This window comes from Rhea pennata, chromosome Z, assembly GCF_028389875.1.
Source record: "Rhea pennata isolate bPtePen1 chromosome Z, bPtePen1.pri, whole genome shotgun sequence".
Lineage (NCBI taxonomy): Eukaryota > Metazoa > Chordata > Aves > Rheiformes > Rheidae > Rhea > Rhea pennata.
In genome coordinates this window covers 55,994,338-56,015,126 of record NC_084702.1, presented here as the reverse complement: position 1 = coordinate 56,015,126, position 20,789 = coordinate 55,994,338, and the positions used below count along the sequence as shown (strand labels likewise).

At 37.9% G+C, this 20,789-nt stretch overlaps 2 protein-coding genes across 3 annotated transcripts in view; one reads left to right on the top strand and one right to left on the bottom strand.

Annotated features, from left to right (window-relative positions):
- Positions 1 to 7,782, top strand: part of CERT1 (ceramide transporter 1) — a 74,944-nt gene extending 67,162 nt beyond the window's left edge. For both annotated transcript variants that reach the window (XM_062599676.1, XM_062599675.1), the window contains 7 exons: positions 1,750 to 1,845; positions 2,450 to 2,582; positions 2,686 to 2,756; positions 4,108 to 4,236; positions 4,951 to 5,080; positions 6,513 to 6,649; positions 7,548 to 7,782. In XM_062599676.1, coding sequence (XP_062455660.1) covers positions 1,750 to 1,845; positions 2,450 to 2,582; positions 2,686 to 2,756; positions 4,108 to 4,236; positions 4,951 to 5,080; positions 6,513 to 6,640 — 687 coding nt within the window. In that variant the 3' untranslated portion in view covers positions 6,641 to 6,649; positions 7,548 to 7,782. The remainder of the gene's footprint in view (positions 1 to 1,749; positions 1,846 to 2,449; positions 2,583 to 2,685; positions 2,757 to 4,107; positions 4,237 to 4,950; positions 5,081 to 6,512; positions 6,650 to 7,547) is intronic.
- Positions 7,783 to 15,054: 7,272 nt separating this feature from the next.
- Positions 15,055 to 16,037, bottom strand: MED18 (mediator complex subunit 18). The gene is made up of 2 exons (XM_062600021.1): positions 15,920 to 16,037; positions 15,055 to 15,731 (listed from the first exon to the last, which is right to left on the bottom strand). The coding sequence occupies exons 1-2, from the start codon at positions 15,990 to 15,992 to the stop codon at positions 15,178 to 15,180; spliced, it is 627 nt and encodes a 208-aa protein (XP_062456005.1). The 5' UTR covers positions 15,993 to 16,037; the 3' UTR covers positions 15,055 to 15,177.
- Between the last annotated feature and the right edge of the window lie 4,752 nt (positions 16,038 to 20,789).

Here is a 20,789-nt window from a genome sequence, read left to right as displayed (position 1 = left end):
AGAGGGGGACCTGAAGATATTGCAGGGGAAGTTTGGGAGCATGGTGAGGAACCTCTTCTGAAAGAAGTGCAGCCTAGTGCTAATAAACTGAAGTTTTAAATAGTCTACCTTTTTACCTCACTTGGACTGTGCTATCATAGTGTCCCAAGAAAGAAAATAGACATTTTGTAGGAAGCCATTTAGTAACTGACAGGAAAAGATGGCCTTCATAGAAGCAAAAACGCGAGTCTTGTGCCAGTTTTCCTAGTTTGTAGCATTACCTGCAACAGAAAGGGGGAAAAAATTTTGTACTCTTAACTTGTGTTTCTGTAGCAAAATCTGCAGCTAAAGTAAGATAAAGCAAAAATTCCATCCATTGTATTTTACTTTGTTATACATGGAGGATGTTGATCTGGATCAGTTACCTTTTTTCCTTCTAGTCTTTTGTTTCCCAAAAGGAATATAGTATGAACAATTTACATTTACATTAAACATAAATAAGACCTTTCAATTCCATATTGTATTAGAAAAGGTCATCAAATATTCCTTAGTTTCGCTCTCTACTTGTATTACTTGCTCAGTTGAAGGTATTATATTTTATGAAGCTCTGTGTGTGTATATGTATAAAATGTTTTCTGAAGTTGTACAAAAAACACTTACAGATTCAGGGTACTAATGTTGTGATTGTGCGCTCCTTAGATTAATCAGTGTATTCATCAATCAGCTAAGCTTTTTCTTTAATTAAAAAAAAATGTCTAGTTAATCAGGAAAATAGTGACAATCAGATTTACTTGTTGTAACAAGTTTTCTAGTAGTCACTTACCTTTACGTTTTGGAGATGGAAGAAGTTATCTAATTGTTTTCAATGTTTGTGAATGTTAAATGCAAGTGGATACCTTATTTCCCTCCTTTTTTTTAAGAGTGCTAAACCTAAATTTGGCTATTGACAGTATTTGTAAAATAGTGACGGATATAGTGGAGAGTGGGAAACAAAAGAAACAAGGTTATAGAATAAGATTATAGATTTTAAAAAGTCTGTCTTGTCCTACTACCTCTTGTATGTCAATCACATGGAGTAAAAAATTAGCTATTCATATAGCTTGAGTAAGACTTTTGAGTAAGCAGACTTTTTAAGAAAAGCACCCAGCTGTCCTATTTAAGCCTAACTCCTTAAATATTTAAAAATAATGGAGTTTCTGCATCATCTTAATTTTTTTAGAATGTAAGCATTTCTGTTCTTAAATTCTTTCCATTTTACTGTGTAAAGATACTGCTGAAAGAATAGGGTGTACTTTGCTCACGACTGAGGTTCCAACAAGTTTTTGATATTATTCACATTATTAGGTGGTCTGTCCTTTTTTCCTCAACTTTTTTTAAGCTTTCTAAGTGCTCTTTGCTAAATCATGGCTTTCAAATCTTGCAGTGCATCGTAATTCTATTTAGAGATGTGATTTTTTTTTTTTTTTTTTAATATGTTAAAATAAAATGGTCAGTAGGTGGCAATAGTGAATTTTGACAAGTTAGAGCCATAAAGGGAGAACAGGAAGAATCTATAAAGAAAAGTTAGAGGTTGAATCAAGTTTTTTGCTTTTTGTTTCTGAATACCAGAAGTATCTGCTTGCCCTCTCTTTCAATGGAGAGTTCTGTTGAAGGTCAGCTCCTGCACAAAGATCTGAAGCCTTAACTTGTTGTGGTTTCCAGTACTATACAGTTTCCAGTCTAAGAAAATGTAAGGAATATTTTTAAAATTTGTGCTTTTTTCTTTTAAAGGTAGAAGAGGTGGTACAAAACCATATGACTTATTCTTTACAAGATGTAGGAGGAGATGCAAATTGGCAACTAGTGGTCGAAGAAGGAGAAATGAAGGTAAATAGTTTAACCTTTTGTTTCTTTACTTAGCTGATATAAGATGGTATGCTATTAAGAAGAAGAAATTTTTTTCTCCTCATTTTGAATGCTATCACACAGCAAATTGTTAATAATTGTCTCTGAGAATAGCATTGTTCAAATTAGGGCTGGAGTCCACAAGACCTATAGCCACGAGTCAATTCAGTCATGCAGAATCCTATTTAACTTTTATGAGAGCTTTTACATCATTGCAGATTCCTTCCTTATTTTCTCCTACTTAAAATTTGTTATCAGTGGCATAAATTTGTATGAAATATTATATGATAGTAAGTTACTGTTTCATTTACTCTACTATAAGTATTTGTAATGATCCTTGTGCCTAGTGTAAATAAGGTAGCCAAATTGGTTTTGGAGAAGAGATTCAAAATACTGGCTCACTCACTTTATTGTGAAGTGCTATGTGAGAATATCCACATTGGGAATTACCAGGGAGCACTGACATGACAAATTTGTTAGTCTTCTAAGTAAGTGCTTTTGTTTTTTAAGCTGATTAAATTTTAAACAATTAAAATACAATCATTTTAACGTTTTCTATTCCTCATTTCTTTGTTTTTGGCCACAGGTATACAGAAGAGAGGTGGAAGAGAATGGAATAGTTTTAGATCCTTTGAAGGCAACACATGCAGTTAAAGGTGTAACGGGGCATGAAGTTTGCCACTATTTCTGGAATGTCGATGTTCGTAACGACTGGGAAAGTAAGGATTGATTCTTATGTTTTGTTTATCAGTAAGCATATTGTTTAGAATCGTGGCCTACTTTCTGTATATGTGTTTACTAATGGTTTTTTTTTTCTTTTAGCAACAGTTGAAAATTTCCACGTTGTGGAAACTTTAGCTGACAACGCGATCATCATTTACCAGACACATAAGGTAATAATGCTTCAGCTGTATACACCGCCTTACTGAGACAACTTCAGGCATTTGTTTTAATGTATTATGAAACACTTCAATCTCTTAACAGCTTAAAATACTGCTTGAAACAACAGTTCAGAACTAGCTCTGTATTAAACTGAACTGTGTTAATTTTTGGAAGTTGGTTTGATGGTGCAATTGGCTGTGGGTCTATGTGATAGAACTAGTAATAACAGATGAGAACTCTTTAATCTCTAAGTATATATCACTGCCAGCAAAACAGGGTCATCTAAAGCAAATTAAAGCAGTAAATTAGCAGTGATTACAAGCAAGACAAACTAACACCATTGTATCGCGTGGTGTTTTTTTGATGCAATAATACTTGCTGTTGACATACACACTTGCATTGTGAGTGGTATATATGCTGATGTAACAGTATAATACATTTTTTTAACATGCATTATTTTTTTTCCACCAACCAGTTCTAGTGAATCTTTATCAAAATGCTCGTTCCAAGTATAACCCAAGAATTATAACAGTTGGATTCAATAAAAAATTGGCAAGGAAGTATACAGATTGATCCTTAGTCTTACGTGGTTCTGAGTATTAGTTTACTTGGATATTAAGACAAATTGTTTTCTTGGACCATTTCAGCAGTAGTGTAGGTACCTGGTAACTGCCATAACAGAAGACTGATTTTTAATAAAGCAGTTGTGTGTACTCTATGGTGTGGTAAAATTTAGATAGAGTTGATTCTCTTTCCTCTGCCCACCCGGAGAATCAGGAAAGTGGCTTCTGTAGCTTACTTTATTGTATCAGAACGTTTACTTCTGAAACATTGTCTTAACAGTATCAGTTTACCGTATCTCACTGAAGTGATAGCTCTATAAAAATACTTCTGTTAAATGTTTCTCTTTCTCTCCATATGTATGTATATGGAGATATTCTAACTGTAGATTCATCTACTTACTGCTAAGCCACAAGCTGAACTAGCAGGTACAAGTATCAGCTAAAATGTAAACCTGCTGTTCAGAAAGCTGCAGGGGAGCTGCCTCTTTGTTTACTGAAAAACAGCTGTTGCATCTAGGTTCCTTGCCTTTCAAAGATCTTCATCTTTTGCCTTAAACTTTTTAAATTAAGTTTGTCTTAAAATAAATATAGCTATGTAACACTGTATGTATCTGCACAATAACTGTATTCTGTTTTAGTTCTGGAAAGTGCATGCAACTTAAGCCTTTTTCCTTAAAAATAACATGACTAACTATACATAACTTATTTATAATGCTTCTGTTTTCCTTTATCAAATGACAGTAGTCAGATACTTAATTTGCAAAATTGGAAGAGCTTATAACCGAATGCTTTTCTACAGAGGGTGTGGCCTGCTTCTCAAAGGGATGTGCTGTATTTGTCTGCCATCAGAAAGATACCAGCATTCAGTGAAAATGACCCTGAAACGTGGATTGTGTGCAACTTCTCTGTGGAACATGACAGTGCTCCTGTAAGTAGTATTTTCATTGTGCAAGTCCGGCTTCTAAAATACCATTTTCTGTTATGTGATGATGATATTGCAATGCTAGTGTAAAGAAGAAACTTCGAAGGAAAAGCCATACAATTTGTTTAAATCTGTTGATACAATGACCTGATGAGCCAAAAGCTGTTTTGCCTTTTCTCAGCAGTGAGTTGATTTGAGGTATTGCACAAGCACAGAAGCAAAATTTCTGGAGACGTGATAACACTTAAAAGAATTGAGATTATACTGATTCGATTCCACACAAGAACTCTTCAATATTGTCAGATAATGTTATGGGGATAAGTTTGTATAACTGTAGATATGAGATCTGTTAAGCCTTCAGCCTACTGAGTTCTGTCTTGGTTCTCCCTATTTATAATGGAAAAGTTACCAACTTATATTTGTAGATGCTAGTATATTTTTTTAAAAATGCTTCCTTCCTCAATTGTCATAATAAGCAAAGTAACTCATTACTAATGTATTAAGCAAACAGGGATCTGAGAATTAGGCATTTTGTTTTAACCCTTTCCCTATTCACCAGGCACCTTTCTCTTCATTCACGTTTGTTACATCCATGTAGTGCTAGAATGCAAGTTCTCTTGACTTTCAAAGTATCTTAGACTTACCATAAATTAAAATATTGATCAAGGATGCTGAAATAAACTTGGTTTGAGGATAACTAAATATTTCATTCTTTGGCAGCTGAACAATCGATGTGTCCGTGCAAAAATAAATGTTGCTATGATTTGTCAGACGTTAGTAAGCCCACCAGAGGGGAACAAGGAAATAAGCAGGGACAATATCCTATGCAAGATTACATATGTAGCTAATGGTAAGTATAATTTTTGCAATATGGCATTCGCTGTGTATGCTAATTCTAGGGGACCTGAGTGCTGGCAAAAAAAAGATTGAAGTTTAAAAGAAAAATTACTTTAGGATTGTGTCTGTGTTCTTTATGTTCAGAAAGACTTGAAATTATGTGGTACAACAGTCAATGGAATCATTCATTGTTTGGTACTGTGGGAGGAATAAATGGAAATACTGTGTAGCCTGGTCCTAAAAACCTCCTTGGGAGAGGGGAGGAGGAAATGTCTGCAACTGGGTTGATTTGGCGTAGCTTTTAGTTTCAGTAATAGTATACTTCTTGTTCATTTGTTGTTGTAAAATTCTTTTCCTGATTCAGCCTTTTAAACTGAAGAGCCGATGGTAGTAAAGATATAGTTCTTGCCTTCAGTGTTAAGAAAGTACAAATGTATGATGTTTGCAAGCTCTACAATCCAGTCCTTACATTTTTTGATTTTTTTTTTAATAATGGTAGAATCCTTATAACTGACTGCAAAATTATCAAAGACAAACTGTATTGTTACTGTATCCAGTTTTTAGAAATGTACTAATAATATTGGATTATTGGGATACAATAAATTCTAAAATTTCTAAGGGTAGCTTATCTACTTAATTTTTTAACCACTTATTACATGGCCTACCAAAGAATAGAAGCCTGAACAATCATTCTCATGGCTCCAGTAACCGTTTCTCTTGTATAATAGTGATACAATTTGTTATAAATCCTGCAAAAATAATACTATATGATGTTAAACTCTGGAGTAAGCTGTTTTGGTTTCTATTGAGATGTTTCCAAACTGTTAGAAAAAGTTTTCATTGGCAAATCAAATTTTCATCTACGATTATATGAGAAGTAGTAACTTTCAGAAAAATATTTGACCTCTGAATTCAAACATATTTTAGAATCTGTTCAAATTTTGTTTAAAATGCTTTACAAATCTATAAAATAATAGCATGAAGCAATTTTGCAGACGATTGCAATAATTATTGAGAAGTTGACAAACAGTAAGTTGATTTTCATTTTTCTTTAAAATAATAAATAAATCTTTTTTCCCTGTTGTTTCTTAAAAGTACTTAGGGAGTATAATCTTCCATTTGGATATTTTCCAAAGACTCTCAACACAAAACTTTTTCTCTATATAGACTGGCACCATAAAAATGAACGAAACTTTTATAGTCTTTCACAGGGCTTGCTGTGTCTCACTGTCTTTCCTACTATTCTTACAGTCCTGCAGCCTGAATGCTGCCCTGCTATTCAGGTGATGACCTTTGTGTGGAAGCACTTAGCCTCTCTGGTATAATTCCCAGGCTTGTCTGGAGCTGGAATCTGACATAGTATATTCATGACATATACCTGCTGATTTGACCATATACATGGTTTGTGGAATTCAATTTAAATTGAGCTTAATGTCTACTTCCAGTGAACCCAGGTGGATGGGCACCAGCATCAGTGTTACGGGCAGTGGCAAAACGAGAATATCCCAAGTTCTTGAAGCGTTTTACATCGTATGTGCAAGAGAAAACAGCAGGAAAGCCTATTTTATTCTAGTATTAGCAGGTATGCTTTTTTTTTTTCTTTCCTTGCTTCACTGCTCTAAATAATTAAGTCCAAATAGAGGAATCCAGTCTAGAAATGTCTTATCCACCATAGCATGAATTTAATGCATATTTTCAATTCTGTAGGCAAACATTGATGAAATATTATGAAGGCCAAATCATTCTTTTGTATTAGCAGATTGATTTTTGATTCAGGATTTTGATTAATAGTGGAGCCTTTCTGACAGAAAAGAAGAGACGTTCAATCACTAGAGCATTTAAAATACTGTCTCACATTTTCAGTCTTTCTGGTGGGCTTGATAAAGAAAAGGAAGTCTGTGGATATATTTTAATGGTTTGTGTCATTGGACTAATCTAAAATTACTTTAATATTAAAAAATTAAATCATGATGTGTCAGGAGATTAGAAAAGCATTTCCCCATCTCCTGGTGGACTGTCTGAATTTGTCAGACATAAGCTTTTGTTTTTTGTGATAGTGTGTAGACTCTTACAATATATTTATTATGTACCACTGTAGTGTCAAGTCATAGAATTTCAGCTGCACAGTAGTATTTGGTAGCTCTATTATTAGAGCATGATCTGAAAATGTGTTTTTTATCACTTTTTTGTGCATGACTTAAAGCTACCTCTGTTTTTAGGTTCCATTTAGTATGTCAGACTCCAAGAGTCTTAGTCATTTGTTCTTTCTGGAACAGATATCCCGTAAGATCTGATTCACGTTTTTAATTGTATTTTGTTAAAGAACTGGTGTAGGTGAACCATTAAAAACTGAGCTGTCACGCATCAATTCAAATACAATAGTAGTATTGTTTCTAAATCATTTAAGGGCTTTCATAATTTCTTACCAATTTTTGTTTTCTTGTTTGTGTTCAGAATTTATTTTCTTTGCCTTTCTACAGTGACTGGAGCAAGACTGGGTGAGCATTCCGCGTTGGAGAAGTAACCATGTATAGAGCACTCCATGCTGGAACGAAGGATCTACAGTCTTTCTATAGCCCAAGTTCTAGGCTTTGTATACCGAAGTGAAGAGATGTTGCAACACCATGAGGCTGAATATTTAACACTAGCTCTCTCCTGCTAACTTTTCTTGCTGAATCAGTGTGTAATTATAAATACATGTGTTGATAACATGTATATGGCTCTATTTTTATTTGCTTGTTTCAAAGGAGGAAGAACGTACAACTTTGAATCACCAACTTGGGTTACTGCTTTAATTTTAAACAACTTGCAGAATTTTACTGTCAACCCTTCCTAGGATACTTGAGCAGTTTTTGTGCATGTCTAAAAAGCACAAAAGACAAATGCACATATAGCATACTGTATGTGCTTTATATGCACAAAAACCTGTGGTATTTGGCAGGGAGGAGTTCAGTAAAGCCTAGATGACTTACTGGCAGGTTTTGTTTTGCTTTGTATAATCATAGTTCATTGCTGCTGGTTTCTATAATGAATCATCTTGTTATGTAAAATGTCAGTTAATAACTGAGGGCTGTCAATATCCTTATGACTTTGCCTTTTCTATTGTCTTACTCTTATGAAGATCTTTGGGTCTGAAGGAGTAAGAGTGTGAAAAGCTTTATTTTTTCCAGATATCTTTATATTTCTATTGTATTTTTTAGTTATGTAATATGTGCTACAGAATTTGTTATTAAACATGATCCAGAAATTTCTAGGTAGATTCTGTATAAGAGGGCATGAAAGCTAGAAGCTGAAAGCTAGAAGTCATCTGTCCATGCTACATGTGGACTGCTTTCTTCCATGAAATCCAGGGCTTTCCTGAAGCTGTGAGAAGGTACACTATAATATTTATTGAAGCAATTTGGACTACATAAGACAACATTCCCAGTCTGGAAATGAGGATGAGTACATTATTTTCTGATCCTGCATGTTTTTCTCCCCCTCATCTTAAAGCCATGCTATGAGGTTCGTGTAGAAAATGTGAGTCACTTTAATACTTACCTCTTGATCAAAAATCCAGTAGAGCTATGAGGATACATGGTTCTTATGGAAAGTTCCCCTTCGTTGCTGTGAGAATTTAAAAGTCAGATATTTTACCTGCCTTTGATTCTGGAGATGCTCATTAGGAGAGAACTGTGGCAGACCAGTACTCCCTTTTGAGATCTTTTTATTCATGTCCTATAGTTGGAGACTATTCAGAGGCTGCCAGGTGTTTCACTAACCTGGGTATCTCAAAGCAAAAGATTCAGATATATTTTTTTCAAAAGAAAGCTGAAAGTCTTATTTGATATATTATAGTAGGTGCCTGAAAGTAAATAGAAGGTAGTTGTTTAATGAAGATTTGGCAAATGATTAAGTGTCATCTGCACAATGTTGAAAAAAACTTTTACCTGTTCATCTTCCCTGTAGAGATGAAAGCATACATAACACATTATACATGCACGCAGATTTCATGCTCCATAACTTTTCCTTTTTTATTTGCCTTTCTCTAATGGTGTGCATGGAATATGCCTTATTACAGAATTATTCTGTTGATTTGACTATGTAGAAAAGTGCCTATATGGTAATGCTAGTAAGGCAAATAAGATGAAAATTTGTACATGTTTACTATATCACCAGTGAGCATTTTATATAGTAATGTTTAAAAAAAAAATTATTACCTCAAATGTACTTCATCTTTTTACAATCAACCAAATGATGGTTCATTCACCATAGCCACTGATGGGAATTTAAAAAAAGGAAAAAAAGAAAAAAGAAAAAAAAAGAAAAAAAAGAAAGGAGGAGAAAAACTGTCCAAAATAGAAAAAGTTTAACTCCTTATTTGCTATTTCTGGTAATTGTTGAACACAGGCGAGTAACTGTTTCTTAATTTAATTGGATAGCTTTATTTTACAAAGGTATGGAAAGTTTACAAAGCAGTATATAAATCTTATATCATTAGTTGCATTTGCACTAAATGTGATGTACTTTTGTGATTTATTCTGTAAATAAAATTACACTACAGATACTATTCTGCTTCTGGATGAAGGCACTGGTACTTCATGACAGCTAGCCCTGCCCAATCAGAACTGTAAGAGGCTTCTGACTGAATATGGAAGGAGTTGCAATACTTAGACACTGAAGAGGTCAATCAGTACCTATAAAACGATCTTTAGACCTTTCAGACTGTCCATATGTGAGTAGCAGTTATGTACTTTCTTCTGGAAGTGATCTTTTTATGGTTTTGTAAGATATTTTTTTTCCCCCTGTCTCTTGAGGCCACTGGTTTCTCCAGTCACTGGCCCACATATGTGCACTTTGAGTTCTCTTCTTCAGTTGCTGGAACTATTACATTTGTACAACAAAGGGGCTTCTTCTGGGAAGAAAACCAAATCAGAATGGATATTTTATAGATTGAACCAATGTGAAGAGCTGAGAATGCAGCTATCAGTTTTCTGAATATCTGCCTCTGTTCTGGAGAATTTGGATATGTTGCCAAACTAGATCCAAAAGAAATTACTTTATAGAACTTGTATTGGCAATAAGGATGAGAGACAGTCATTCTCCAGCCTGAAGACCTGAATATCTTATTTTTACAAATTTTCTGTAGAAAAGATGTCATGCACTTTGGGGGGGGGGGGAAGTACCTTTTTAATTAATTGGGCTGAGCTGGTTTATCTGAAGTTGTGCTGATTCTCTTTAATCAGATTGTCCACCTGTATTTTTGTCAAGTTGTACAGATAACGCTCTATTTGAATTGCCACTGTTCATCTACAGACTCAAAACATGAATCATATTTTTGAGTACCCTGAGTGTGTAGAGTGTAACTGTTCATTCTATAATAGCTTTATGATCCTAATGATAAGTTTTAAAAATTTAAAGAAGTTGGCTTTTCCATGTTACAATCACAAATTTAAAACCAATATTTAAAAGTGAAAAGTATTAAAAATATTATGAAGAAAAATCCTGGTTTGTAGTTATTTTTAACACATAGTGCTTTGGATAAACTTCTATTTAGAACATTTTACCTTGTAACCAACTTGCAGATCGTGTACATCCTATATAAATGTATAGGATTATACATTTAATCCTATAATGCATGTAAAACTTAACAGGAAAGCAGCTTGCTTGTATTATTGAGGTTACTGAAATGAAAACCTGAATGCAGCATTAGCTGTCTCTGTGTAGAAAAGCTCATTTTGTATTAGCTTATCAGAAGCATGTTAAAAGGTGTTTTATATTGAAACTGCACTGTATGGCAACATCTCCCAAAATCAACTGATAAGTAGTAAACAGTTTTTTTTGGATTAGGTTGTAAGCATTGCCTTCTAAAATTCAGTTAAGACTTTGGTGCATGTATTTGTTTCTGTAAAGGGAATGGAGACTTCTGTGTATCAAATAACATTTTAATGTTATTTTGCTAGCTTAAAACTGTGTATTATGCTGGTGTGCTAATAAGCTTCAGGTGGCTCAGATGGAACAGCTACATCAGGTCTTTAAAGTCTCCAGCTATCCACCTGTCATCAGAAGACTCAAAATTCATAAGCACAGATCATAGCTGCTCATGCTTAAGTGTCTGCTCGGGCTGCTTTAGCCTAGTCAGCAGGAGCAAGATCCCAGAATCTGATCCAGTAGGTGTTGTAGGTAGCATCTCTTTGGGATCAGGAGAGACTGCATTATGTCTGTTTACCCAACTCTGTACAGTTTATACAACTGCAGATGATCAACAGGACTAATTGAAGCATGAGCTGCTTGGTTATACTCATGTTGCTATCCTTATGGTTGTTCTCATATTCCAAGAAGATTTGAAGATGATGATGATGATGAAGGTATGCAGTCAGATTGCAGCAAATAAAGAGGAATGTGATTTGACTTGAGGGTGAAAAGGCTGCTATTTAAATTACTGTTTGAACATAATTAACTGTTCATTCAGGAAAACTTAACTACTAAATCAGGTCGGGCTAAATATCACTCCGAGTCTAATCTTTGACATTAATTAGTTGTGGATCCCCAGGGAAGGATGCAAGTTAAGAAAGGGCTTGTCTTAACATGCCTAGTTGTGAGAAGGTATCAAATCTGTGTTTATCTAAGTATTTATTTTATTTATTTAAATGTCATTACGGTGAAAAGGCGTATTCTGAGAAACAGAATCTCTCTTTAGAAAAGTTGAATATTTTATTTGGCTTTAAATCTGAGCCGGAATAATAATAATAATAATGTGAAATATCTCGAAGATTATTTCCTCTGTATTGACTAAAGATTTTATCAGCATAAAAGGTGAAGAGAATAACAGCACCACCAATGAGCCAAGCTATCACAAAAATAAAATTATATTTAAGCCTTTGTCTTCTCCTGTACAGAAACAACACTAAGAATGTTTCTTTGGGAAGAATGGAGATCCAGAACTGTGAAAGTGTTTGCCAGAGGATAAACTTTGTGTTCTTTCTAAAGTATGGAGAGTTAAGAGCTGTGCTTTTAGTAGACCACTGAGGTTCAGATGAGCTTCAGTAGCGCAAACTTTCTTGATAGCGGGAATAGCTGGTACTTCATGGATCAGTAATGATTGTGCCTTTATTTATTGTGCCAGGATTTCTGCTCTTTATATAGTAATCAACAAAGCTGTAGAAACATTACAAGAAGGTACCACTGGAGAAAGTTTGAAACAGAAGGCACACCTGGACGAAAAGAAAATTTATCAAAAAACTTTTAAGAGCTTGACGGTATCAGGCCTTAGGTAATGCAATGCAATAAATGCAGAGCCCTTACCTGATTATGCCTTTGCAAAACGCAATTGTTTTAGCTGGTGCAAAAAAAAAAAAAAAATAAAAGGGAACACAGTTGCAATTAATTGTAAGCATAACTTACGAGACCAAGAAAAATACACAATTGTTAGGAGAGGCTGGGTTCTTCTGTAGTCGTGTATAACTAAAGATAATTTGGCTCTAGATAATGAGTTAGCAATAGGTTAAGGTTATGCCATGCAATTTACCAGTGTTATAGTATTGTTGTTAGCTTCAGTCTTTGGCTAGAGAAGTTTTGTAGGAGAAGAAAAGTATGTATCATTAGGTAAAGAACAGAAAGCATGTACTTGGGAGTTTTGTGTGTCTGGAAATGTTCATTTTTCTCCAGCTGTAACCATTGACACAATGTTATTTCTCTGTACGCATCTGCCTCTTGTACGTGTAGACTGCAGCTAGAACAGACAGCTTAGTAATGTGGATTGCAGCAATTTTTATTATTAAATGGGTTTTAATGTTTTTAAACTAAGCCTCCTTAAAATAAACTTTTTTGAGAGAGAAGTTAGACCAAGCAACAGTTAGTCTGTCATCTAAAGCCTAAACTTTTATTAGAGGGACCTTTCCATTCAGTAGTCTTTGCCTGAGCTGGTCTGTCCAGAGTTCTTTGTGGGATTTTTCTCTCTACCACCATTAGAGTAACCAGCCTTTTTCTCCCCTTAGAAAAAAGCAGAGTGCTTAAACGTGCATAGTTTGTTTTTGAGCACCATCTCCTTACATTTTTAGAGAGGAAAAAACGCAGGAACAGGGAAAATCAGAAGTGTACACTGAAGTCTGAAGTTTCTTTTACCCCACAGCATGTTTTTAATGCCTCAGTTGAGCCTCCTGGAGATAAGTTGACTCCTTTGTTCTTGCTTTTCTGAGCCTTTAGACTAAAGCCATCATTGCTGATAGTCAATGGCATGAGCACATATAGTCTTCTATAGTCACTTCACCAAGTCTTTTATGTTTGTTTTGTCCCTACATGTGCTAATTATCTTCCAAGTTTTTTTCCAAGTTATTTTCAGATGCAATGGGAAAGACCTATTTGTTGTTTTCTATGTATTTGAGTGCATATCTAAAGGAAAGCACCCTTTAAAAAGCTAGCATATGATGCCGAACTTTTCTGATTCACTGAATTGCTTTCTAAAATTTCATGTCACAAGAGACAGGTTGTGCATCTTCAAAGCCTGTGGCAAGGGATATTTCCAGCCAGTATTACACAGGCAGGATGGGACACAACCCTGAGGAACACCACCAGGTGGAGTGCAAGCTGAATCATGGAGCAACCCAGCAAGTTCAGCTTCCTCCCACAGCCAGTAAAACTATGTCATGTAATGACAGGAGTTGTATAGAATTATGCTAAAGACACAGATCCAAAACCCCAGGATAACATGCAATCTAACAAGGGTAAGTTATGCTTCAGTATGGACAAAATAATTGTAGAGGTGTTCTCACCCTCAAAACATTTCAAGCCTAGATAATGAGCAAAATCACACAGGCTGTGTCATCATTTATGTCCTGGTTGAAAACCATTGGTATGCATCAATATAATGGCATTCTTTAGCCAGTTGGCTTAGCAAACCTGTGTTAGAATATTCAGTTGTTCCTTTCCCTCCTGGCTTAAAGCATGCATCACAGGACCATTTGAGATGCATGCACTCATTGAGCACTAATCCAGTTAATATGGTTTAACCTGCCCAAATACCAGTGTTGAAAATACAGTTAACTTGAAATTTCTTCCTGAAGTTTCACATAGGAATGCATTTGGTCATCACCCTTAGCTGTTATATGCTGAGTAGTATATTAAAAGACGACAGTGTCACTAACAGAGGCTGCTGTGTTTTATTAACAAAAACTGGAATGGTTGCCTTCTAAGTTTCTGTAAAAGAATGAGAAATTTAAATATGCTTTCATTACCTTTGCTGGTTTTCCAAACCTTTCCTCTTTGAACTATTATTTGAAAACTCAAATTTCAAGTATCACTGAAGTACAGGGTAAGCAACTATCGTACTATCAAGATGCTAAACAAAATGATTACTGTAGTAGCTTCACAGCTGTATGATACTCTTTAATTGTTTTTAACTAACACACATTTAAAATGTTTCAGTTTAATCTATTACCATCAGCTGTGAGGGTTCTAATAAAAAAAAATCTGTAATTTACTATCTTATTAGCTGAGAGGGTCATACTAGATAAAAGGAGAATTTGAATACCTCTTGTGCTTGTAATTTTAATTTTGGCTGTTGTCAGAAACAGTTTCACTATAAAGTATCTTCTGTTCTAGGTGCTATCTGTATTATTATTTACTGTAAATAGGTATATACTTATCCTCTTATACTGTGTACAGTTCCTGGTTTTATGTTAAACAGCGCTTTGTATCCTCTTGCATTAAGGGATATTATTTGGAAGAAAAAGAATTGCTAGGTAGTATGTGAGAATGGTATTTTTTTTAAAAAAAAAAAAAAAAAAAAAAAAAAGGCAGCACTGAGATATAGATACAGAGAAGCATGAATTCCAGTAAGTTTGATGTTTCAGAGTGTTAGGCCATATCTTTTCTAACTGATTTTTCACTAATAAGAAAACTACTGATATTAGTGTTTTCTGGGATTCTGAATGGAATTACTCTTAATTTTTAAGTGTCAGCTTTTATTCATATCTACAAATGAAAAAAAAAGAGCAACTGCAAGTGATGAAACATCAGTGTGTAATCCTTTATTCCCCTCCACCAGTTCTGATTTGCCCTAGGAAGGCGTTTTGAAGGAGGAGCCTCTGGAAACATTAGCACCACCGCTGCTGTAACTGTCCAGCCTTTCGGTCACATTAACCTTTTCGGGTCAATTTTTTCCAGGTGAACTAACGGCTTTAGCTGCTCAGCAAAGTTCCTCATGTCGTCGGAAACGACGTCCTGTCCCGCTGGCGCCACCACGTTGAGCTCGACGAGGTAGGAGAGAGACAGCGGCTCGATGCTCTCCGTGTTGCCCGGCATTAGGATGCGGAAGATCTTGTACACGACGATCTTCATGATGCCCTTGCGGAACACGTGCCCCTTGGCCACGAACTCGTGGTCCATGCGGAAGCCCATCTCCACCAGGAAGTCCGTCAGGTTGTCCGAGGTCGCGATGTCGACGCAGTTGCGCACCAGCGCGTGCCGGCTCTTGTCGCCGATCTCGGGCTGGCCGAGGTAGCGCAGGTGCCAGGGCGCGCCGGCGCGGCCCAGCGCGCGCCGCGCGCGCAGCACGAACGGGCTCGCCTGCTGCCCCTTCAGCAGGAACACCAGCTCGTGGTCCACGAAGCTCTCGGGCTCCATGTTGTCGCACAGCCCGCGCAGCCGGTGCAGCAGGCTCTCCAGGCTCTGGTCCAAAACGCTGCCTGCGGGGCACAGGGGCGGCCCCTCGCCGTGAGCGGGGCCTCCCGCCGCGCCCCGCCCCCCCCCCCTCCCACGCGGGACACGGACCCCCCCTCCCGCCCGCCCCGCCGCGCCCCGCCCCCCCCCCCCCCACGCGGGACACGGACCCCCGCCTCCCGCCCGCCCCGCCGCGGCCCCGCGCCGCGCCCACCTTGCAGCAGGTACTCCATCATGTTGATGGTGCCGCCCGTGACGGGCATCATGGTGACGGGCGGCGCCTCCATGCTGCCGCGCAGACCGGACCCGACCCGCCCGCGACTCGCCCGGCCCGGCCCTGCGCGGCGCGACGTGACGTGACGTGACGGCGCGGCGGGGCGGAGCCGCCCCCCGCCGCCCCCAGCCGCGGCAGCGCCCCCTCGCGGCCCGGCGGCGCCGCGACGCCCTCGGCCCGCGCGGCGGGACGCGCTGAGGGGAGGCGCGGGCGGCGCGGCCGCGCCGGGCAGCCGAGGCGAGCCCGCCGGTCGTCGTCTTCTCCCCTCTTTTTCTTTTGCTCCCTCTTCTTCTTTTTTTCTCCTCTTTTCTTTTTTTTCATTTTTTTTCCTTTTTCCCCCTCTTCTTTTCTTAATCAAAATCATCTGTACAAAATCAGCACAGCGTGAGGGAAAATGTGCAGTTTTATGGTGCATACTGACATTTTCAATTTAAATAATCTATAATGATGTGCTGCATGTAACTGACCATTTTCTATTAATCATGTATTTTAAAACGTAAAATGATTGCTGATTTTTTTTGGTGGGGGGAGGAATTTTCATAATTTATAGTCACTCCTTTGGTTATAGCTAGAAGCAGAAAGTCTCAGTTTTGGTTTCTTTTTCAGTGAAAGCCACAAGTAACTCTTGTATGAAATTTTCCGCAGGTGCTGCTGGGTTGCCCCTGCCACGGTGATGCAGGCAACTGTGATTTCTGCGACCCGTCTGAGCTTGCGCCTCGGTAGGTTTTCGCTCAGCACTGATCTATGTGAAGATATAGGGAATTTATTGCAGGAGGATGTCGGGGGCTTGTTTTCGAATAGCTGTGATAAGCGTGTAGGATAGCAGAGCGTGAAACAGGACTTGAGACGATACGGTTGTAGAAAGCAGAGCCCCCGCCCCTTGGTTTCTCATCAGGACGCTGCAGGTTTTGCCACCGTGTGTCTGGAGGGATCAGCCTCCGTTTTGAGAAGCAGTCGGACGCTGCTTCTTGCACCTTGCAAATTCAGAGCTATCTTGGTTTTTCCTATGTCATTTCTGTACAACCCTTGTCATTTTTGAACACTGTGTCATTTTTGTAACAGCCCTTCATGCCACACGGAAAGTAAACAGTATAACGTGTGTCTTTCCACTATCAGTATCTCCACAACAGTGCTGTTGTCCCCTATCTCCCATAAATAAAGAACATAAATACTGACACAAGCTGAAGACCTCCAAAGGAGAAATTGCAAAAATGTGCTCTACCACCACAGCAATAGGCTTTGTTTAAACACTGATATATCTGAGCGAGTCGGGAGTACAGCCCTAAAGGGCACAGTAAAATTCACCCAGGAGATGTCTGTTCCTGCAGAAGAAACCACACCCCAGGTGACCGCCACAGCTTGCGCAGTGTACGCATTGCCCTGGTTGCTGAAAGAGGCCTGTGGTGAAATACACGAAGAAAATAATAAACAAAATGTTTGACCTACAATTCAAAAGCTTCCTTAAACTTCTAAAAACATGAATTAGATTTTCTCTTGTATACATATTAGCTTTTGTTAACATGGCCATAATGCAGTTAAGATGAAATATATATATATATATATATATATATATACACATATATATATGTATGTATATACACACACACACACACACACACACACACATATATACCCCTGCATGTGTGACTATAAAAAAAATAGCTAGGAAAAGTAAAAAAGTCAAAAATGCACTTCAGGGTTTTGCAGGTATAGTTTCTATAAGACATCATTTCTTTCCCCTTTTCTGGTGATAAAAAGTTTATCAGCTTATTCTGCTTAAGAGGTGCATGACAGTATTACCACAAATGCTTGAGAAAAAATGATAGTAAGAAGAGGGTGTCTACCATTCTACTTTGACATGCACATCATTTGAAGTTCTCCAACTGCAGCTGCCTCAAGTAGCTCTGCCCCAGTCTAAGGATCTATAAAAAAAACAATGCAGAAAATGAATCTTAGCCTAAACTGCACAAACTGCTGGTAGGACTAAGCAAAATAGGTGGGCTCAAGTGGCTTTTTCCCCTTGCACAAACAGAACATCCTAAAAGCCCCTCACCAGTTGTGTCAAAGGTAGCACTGACACAGTCCTGTAGCTATTGGGCTGCTTTAGGGCCTTGGTTTTGGAAGCCCTAAAGTGCACCATATACCCTGAAGGTAAATAAATAGGGCCTTGTTCTGCACTTGCTGAAGACAAGCAGCAGGCACAAAAGTGGTCAGACAGATGAAAGCGATAGATGATAGAGAAAAATTGGAATAGAAATAGACAGTAGATGCCTTACTCCTAGCCACCTAGGATCTGTTCAGCTCCTTTTGATGCCTTTCTTATACAACTGGCTGTGTCAGGGAAATAATTGGATGCACATCTTGTGCTAGATCTTTTTAACTCAGCTCTGGAACTCAAATTTTTCATGCACAGAGCCCTCCCCACAGAACTCCTGAAAGGAAATGTCTGATGAAACGTGTGATCCAGCCCTTGTTTGTACATTGAAGTATCATGAATGCTAAGGCAGGGTCAATTAGATGATATAAGCTGTATGTATTTTTTTCTTTCTTGTTATTAGACTTTTTATCTAGCTGTTTCACAGACTTTGGGCCTGACTGCTCATTTTTCCACCTCTTTCTTTGTATCAGAACTGCTTTCAGAGTAGGTGTATAGCACTTTCCATTCATTAATGTTGAATTCAATACAAAAAGCCTTCCACCTCACAAATCTGCATGCAAGGCTGTTGTTACAAAAAGAATTACTCCGTTCAGCTATATAATATATAATTAGTCTATTACATAATATAAATTTTTAAAAGTTGCTGACAGAATTTCAACACTGGGCTGATTCATTGAGTAATTCTATTTTTTTCTTAGTAGGTAACTCAAGGAGGTTTCATTATTCATTTCACCACAAGCAAGGATGTGTCAATTGGTGAGAGACCATCTTACATTAAGGGCATACATAAGCTTACAGAGAGTGACAGAACCAGAAGACAACACAATCATGTAACCAATGATCTATAATCATTACTAGCCTCAGTATTAATGCAAATTATAATTTATTCTGCATCATCTAGCAAAGTAGGAAAATTTTCAAGTGGGATGGTTTAAAGAGCTGGCCAGCCTAACCCATGGTGGCTTCCAGAGTTGACTCTGAAACTTGTATTACCAAAACAAAAGCTGAAATTAGTTTTGGTTTTCTGTGCTATAGAAACTTGTCCCTTAAGATTTTGTATTACCATTTTTAGTGGCGTGCTTTGTTTTAAATGTTGAAGAAGTTGCCGTGAGAAAATTTCTTTAGTGATTGTCAAATTCATTAGCCTTGCGGAGAAACAATTATCACATGGGAAACCCAAGACAGTTCGTGAAAAAGTGGTGCTCTGTTTATTGAAAAACTCTTCAAACAGTGATGTCTGTGTCTCTGGCAGGTCTGCCCATTTTAAACACTATCTGGGCAAAAGGGTAGAAACACTGCCCATTCATTTTGAGGGTGAGGTATGGTTTTCAGTGAACCTTTACACAGCAGCCAGGTGCACCTGAAGGCCTGTTTTCTGAGAAAGTGGATTAAAGACTGTGCAGGCTAAGGCATACCCCTTGGGATTGCTTTCCATTTGTTTGTAGAGCCCAATAATTTTTACAGGGTAAATGGGAAGCAATTTGGTAAACTGTGTTGGGGTAGCTGCTGGAGAGCTGAAAGCTACAGCTTTATGCAACTAGTCTTGCAATGATGAGCTTGATTGATAGACTTGCCCTGGTCTAGTCTTTCTGCTGGTGGTTCTAGGTCAGGCTCGTCAGCAGTGTAATTTTATGGCACAGTTATTTCATCTCTGTGCTCTTCCTGATGAAGATGGACTAACCTACACCTTTCTTTTCTGGAAGAGGGAGTGGTCTTTATTTGGCTGTTGTGGACCTCAGCAGATAACTGTTGCCAAGATGTAGATTCTTCACCCCCTCCCCCCAAAGAAAAAAAAAGACTAAGAGTCCTAGTAGGAGCGTTACTAGATTCTGTAATTGGGGAAGATCAATGAAAGCTGGGGCTGGAGGCCCTAGTGTTTCCATGTGGTAGATGAACCATCTGCTCAAGCTTTTTTCAGGGTTGTATCCACATTATGTGGAAAGTGCAGATATGCAATGCTAATTGTAGTACCAAGAATGAAAATTATGCTGTGTATAACAACATGCAGTGCACAGACAGACTTAGACTTGAACTTGGCTGGTTTAGTCATGTTCTTCTCTGGGAACTGATGTGCAATGTGTGTGCTAGGGCTCCCTGCTGAGGCTTACGCATTCAGTAACCAAGGAAGCATTCCCTACAAACTTCTGCTGTCTTAGACATGAATGGGATTTGCATCACTTACCTGTTTGAGCAGAAGCCACTAGTCCTGTCAGTAAGACTAGGTAAGATATACTTAAAAGGTAACTTACTATGCTGGCTGAGGAAAATTAAGGTGGACAAAAATCAGTACAACTGCAGCTGCTGCAGAGCTTCAAAGTCTCACAAATCTGAAACTTTCATTACAGCAGAAAAGGAACTGTAACACACAGAAGAAAGGAGGTAAAGCTAGGCAAAAGGGGAGCAAATTAGTTATAATCAAATACAGATTTACTAGTTTTAATTTTTTCTAGGGCTTCAGAACATTTGAAAAAACATGTTAATTGTAATAGTATATCAGGTAGATTGCTGCAGCTCTAGGAACTTGATTCCAGCCAGCTGCTTTAGTTTTCCAAAGGAAAAGTTCCTAGTTAAGTTGGACTTAACTACATGGCTGTAGCACACTGTTGAAGATCCAGGACTGGAGCTCTAACCTTTTAATAGTTTCCAAGATTT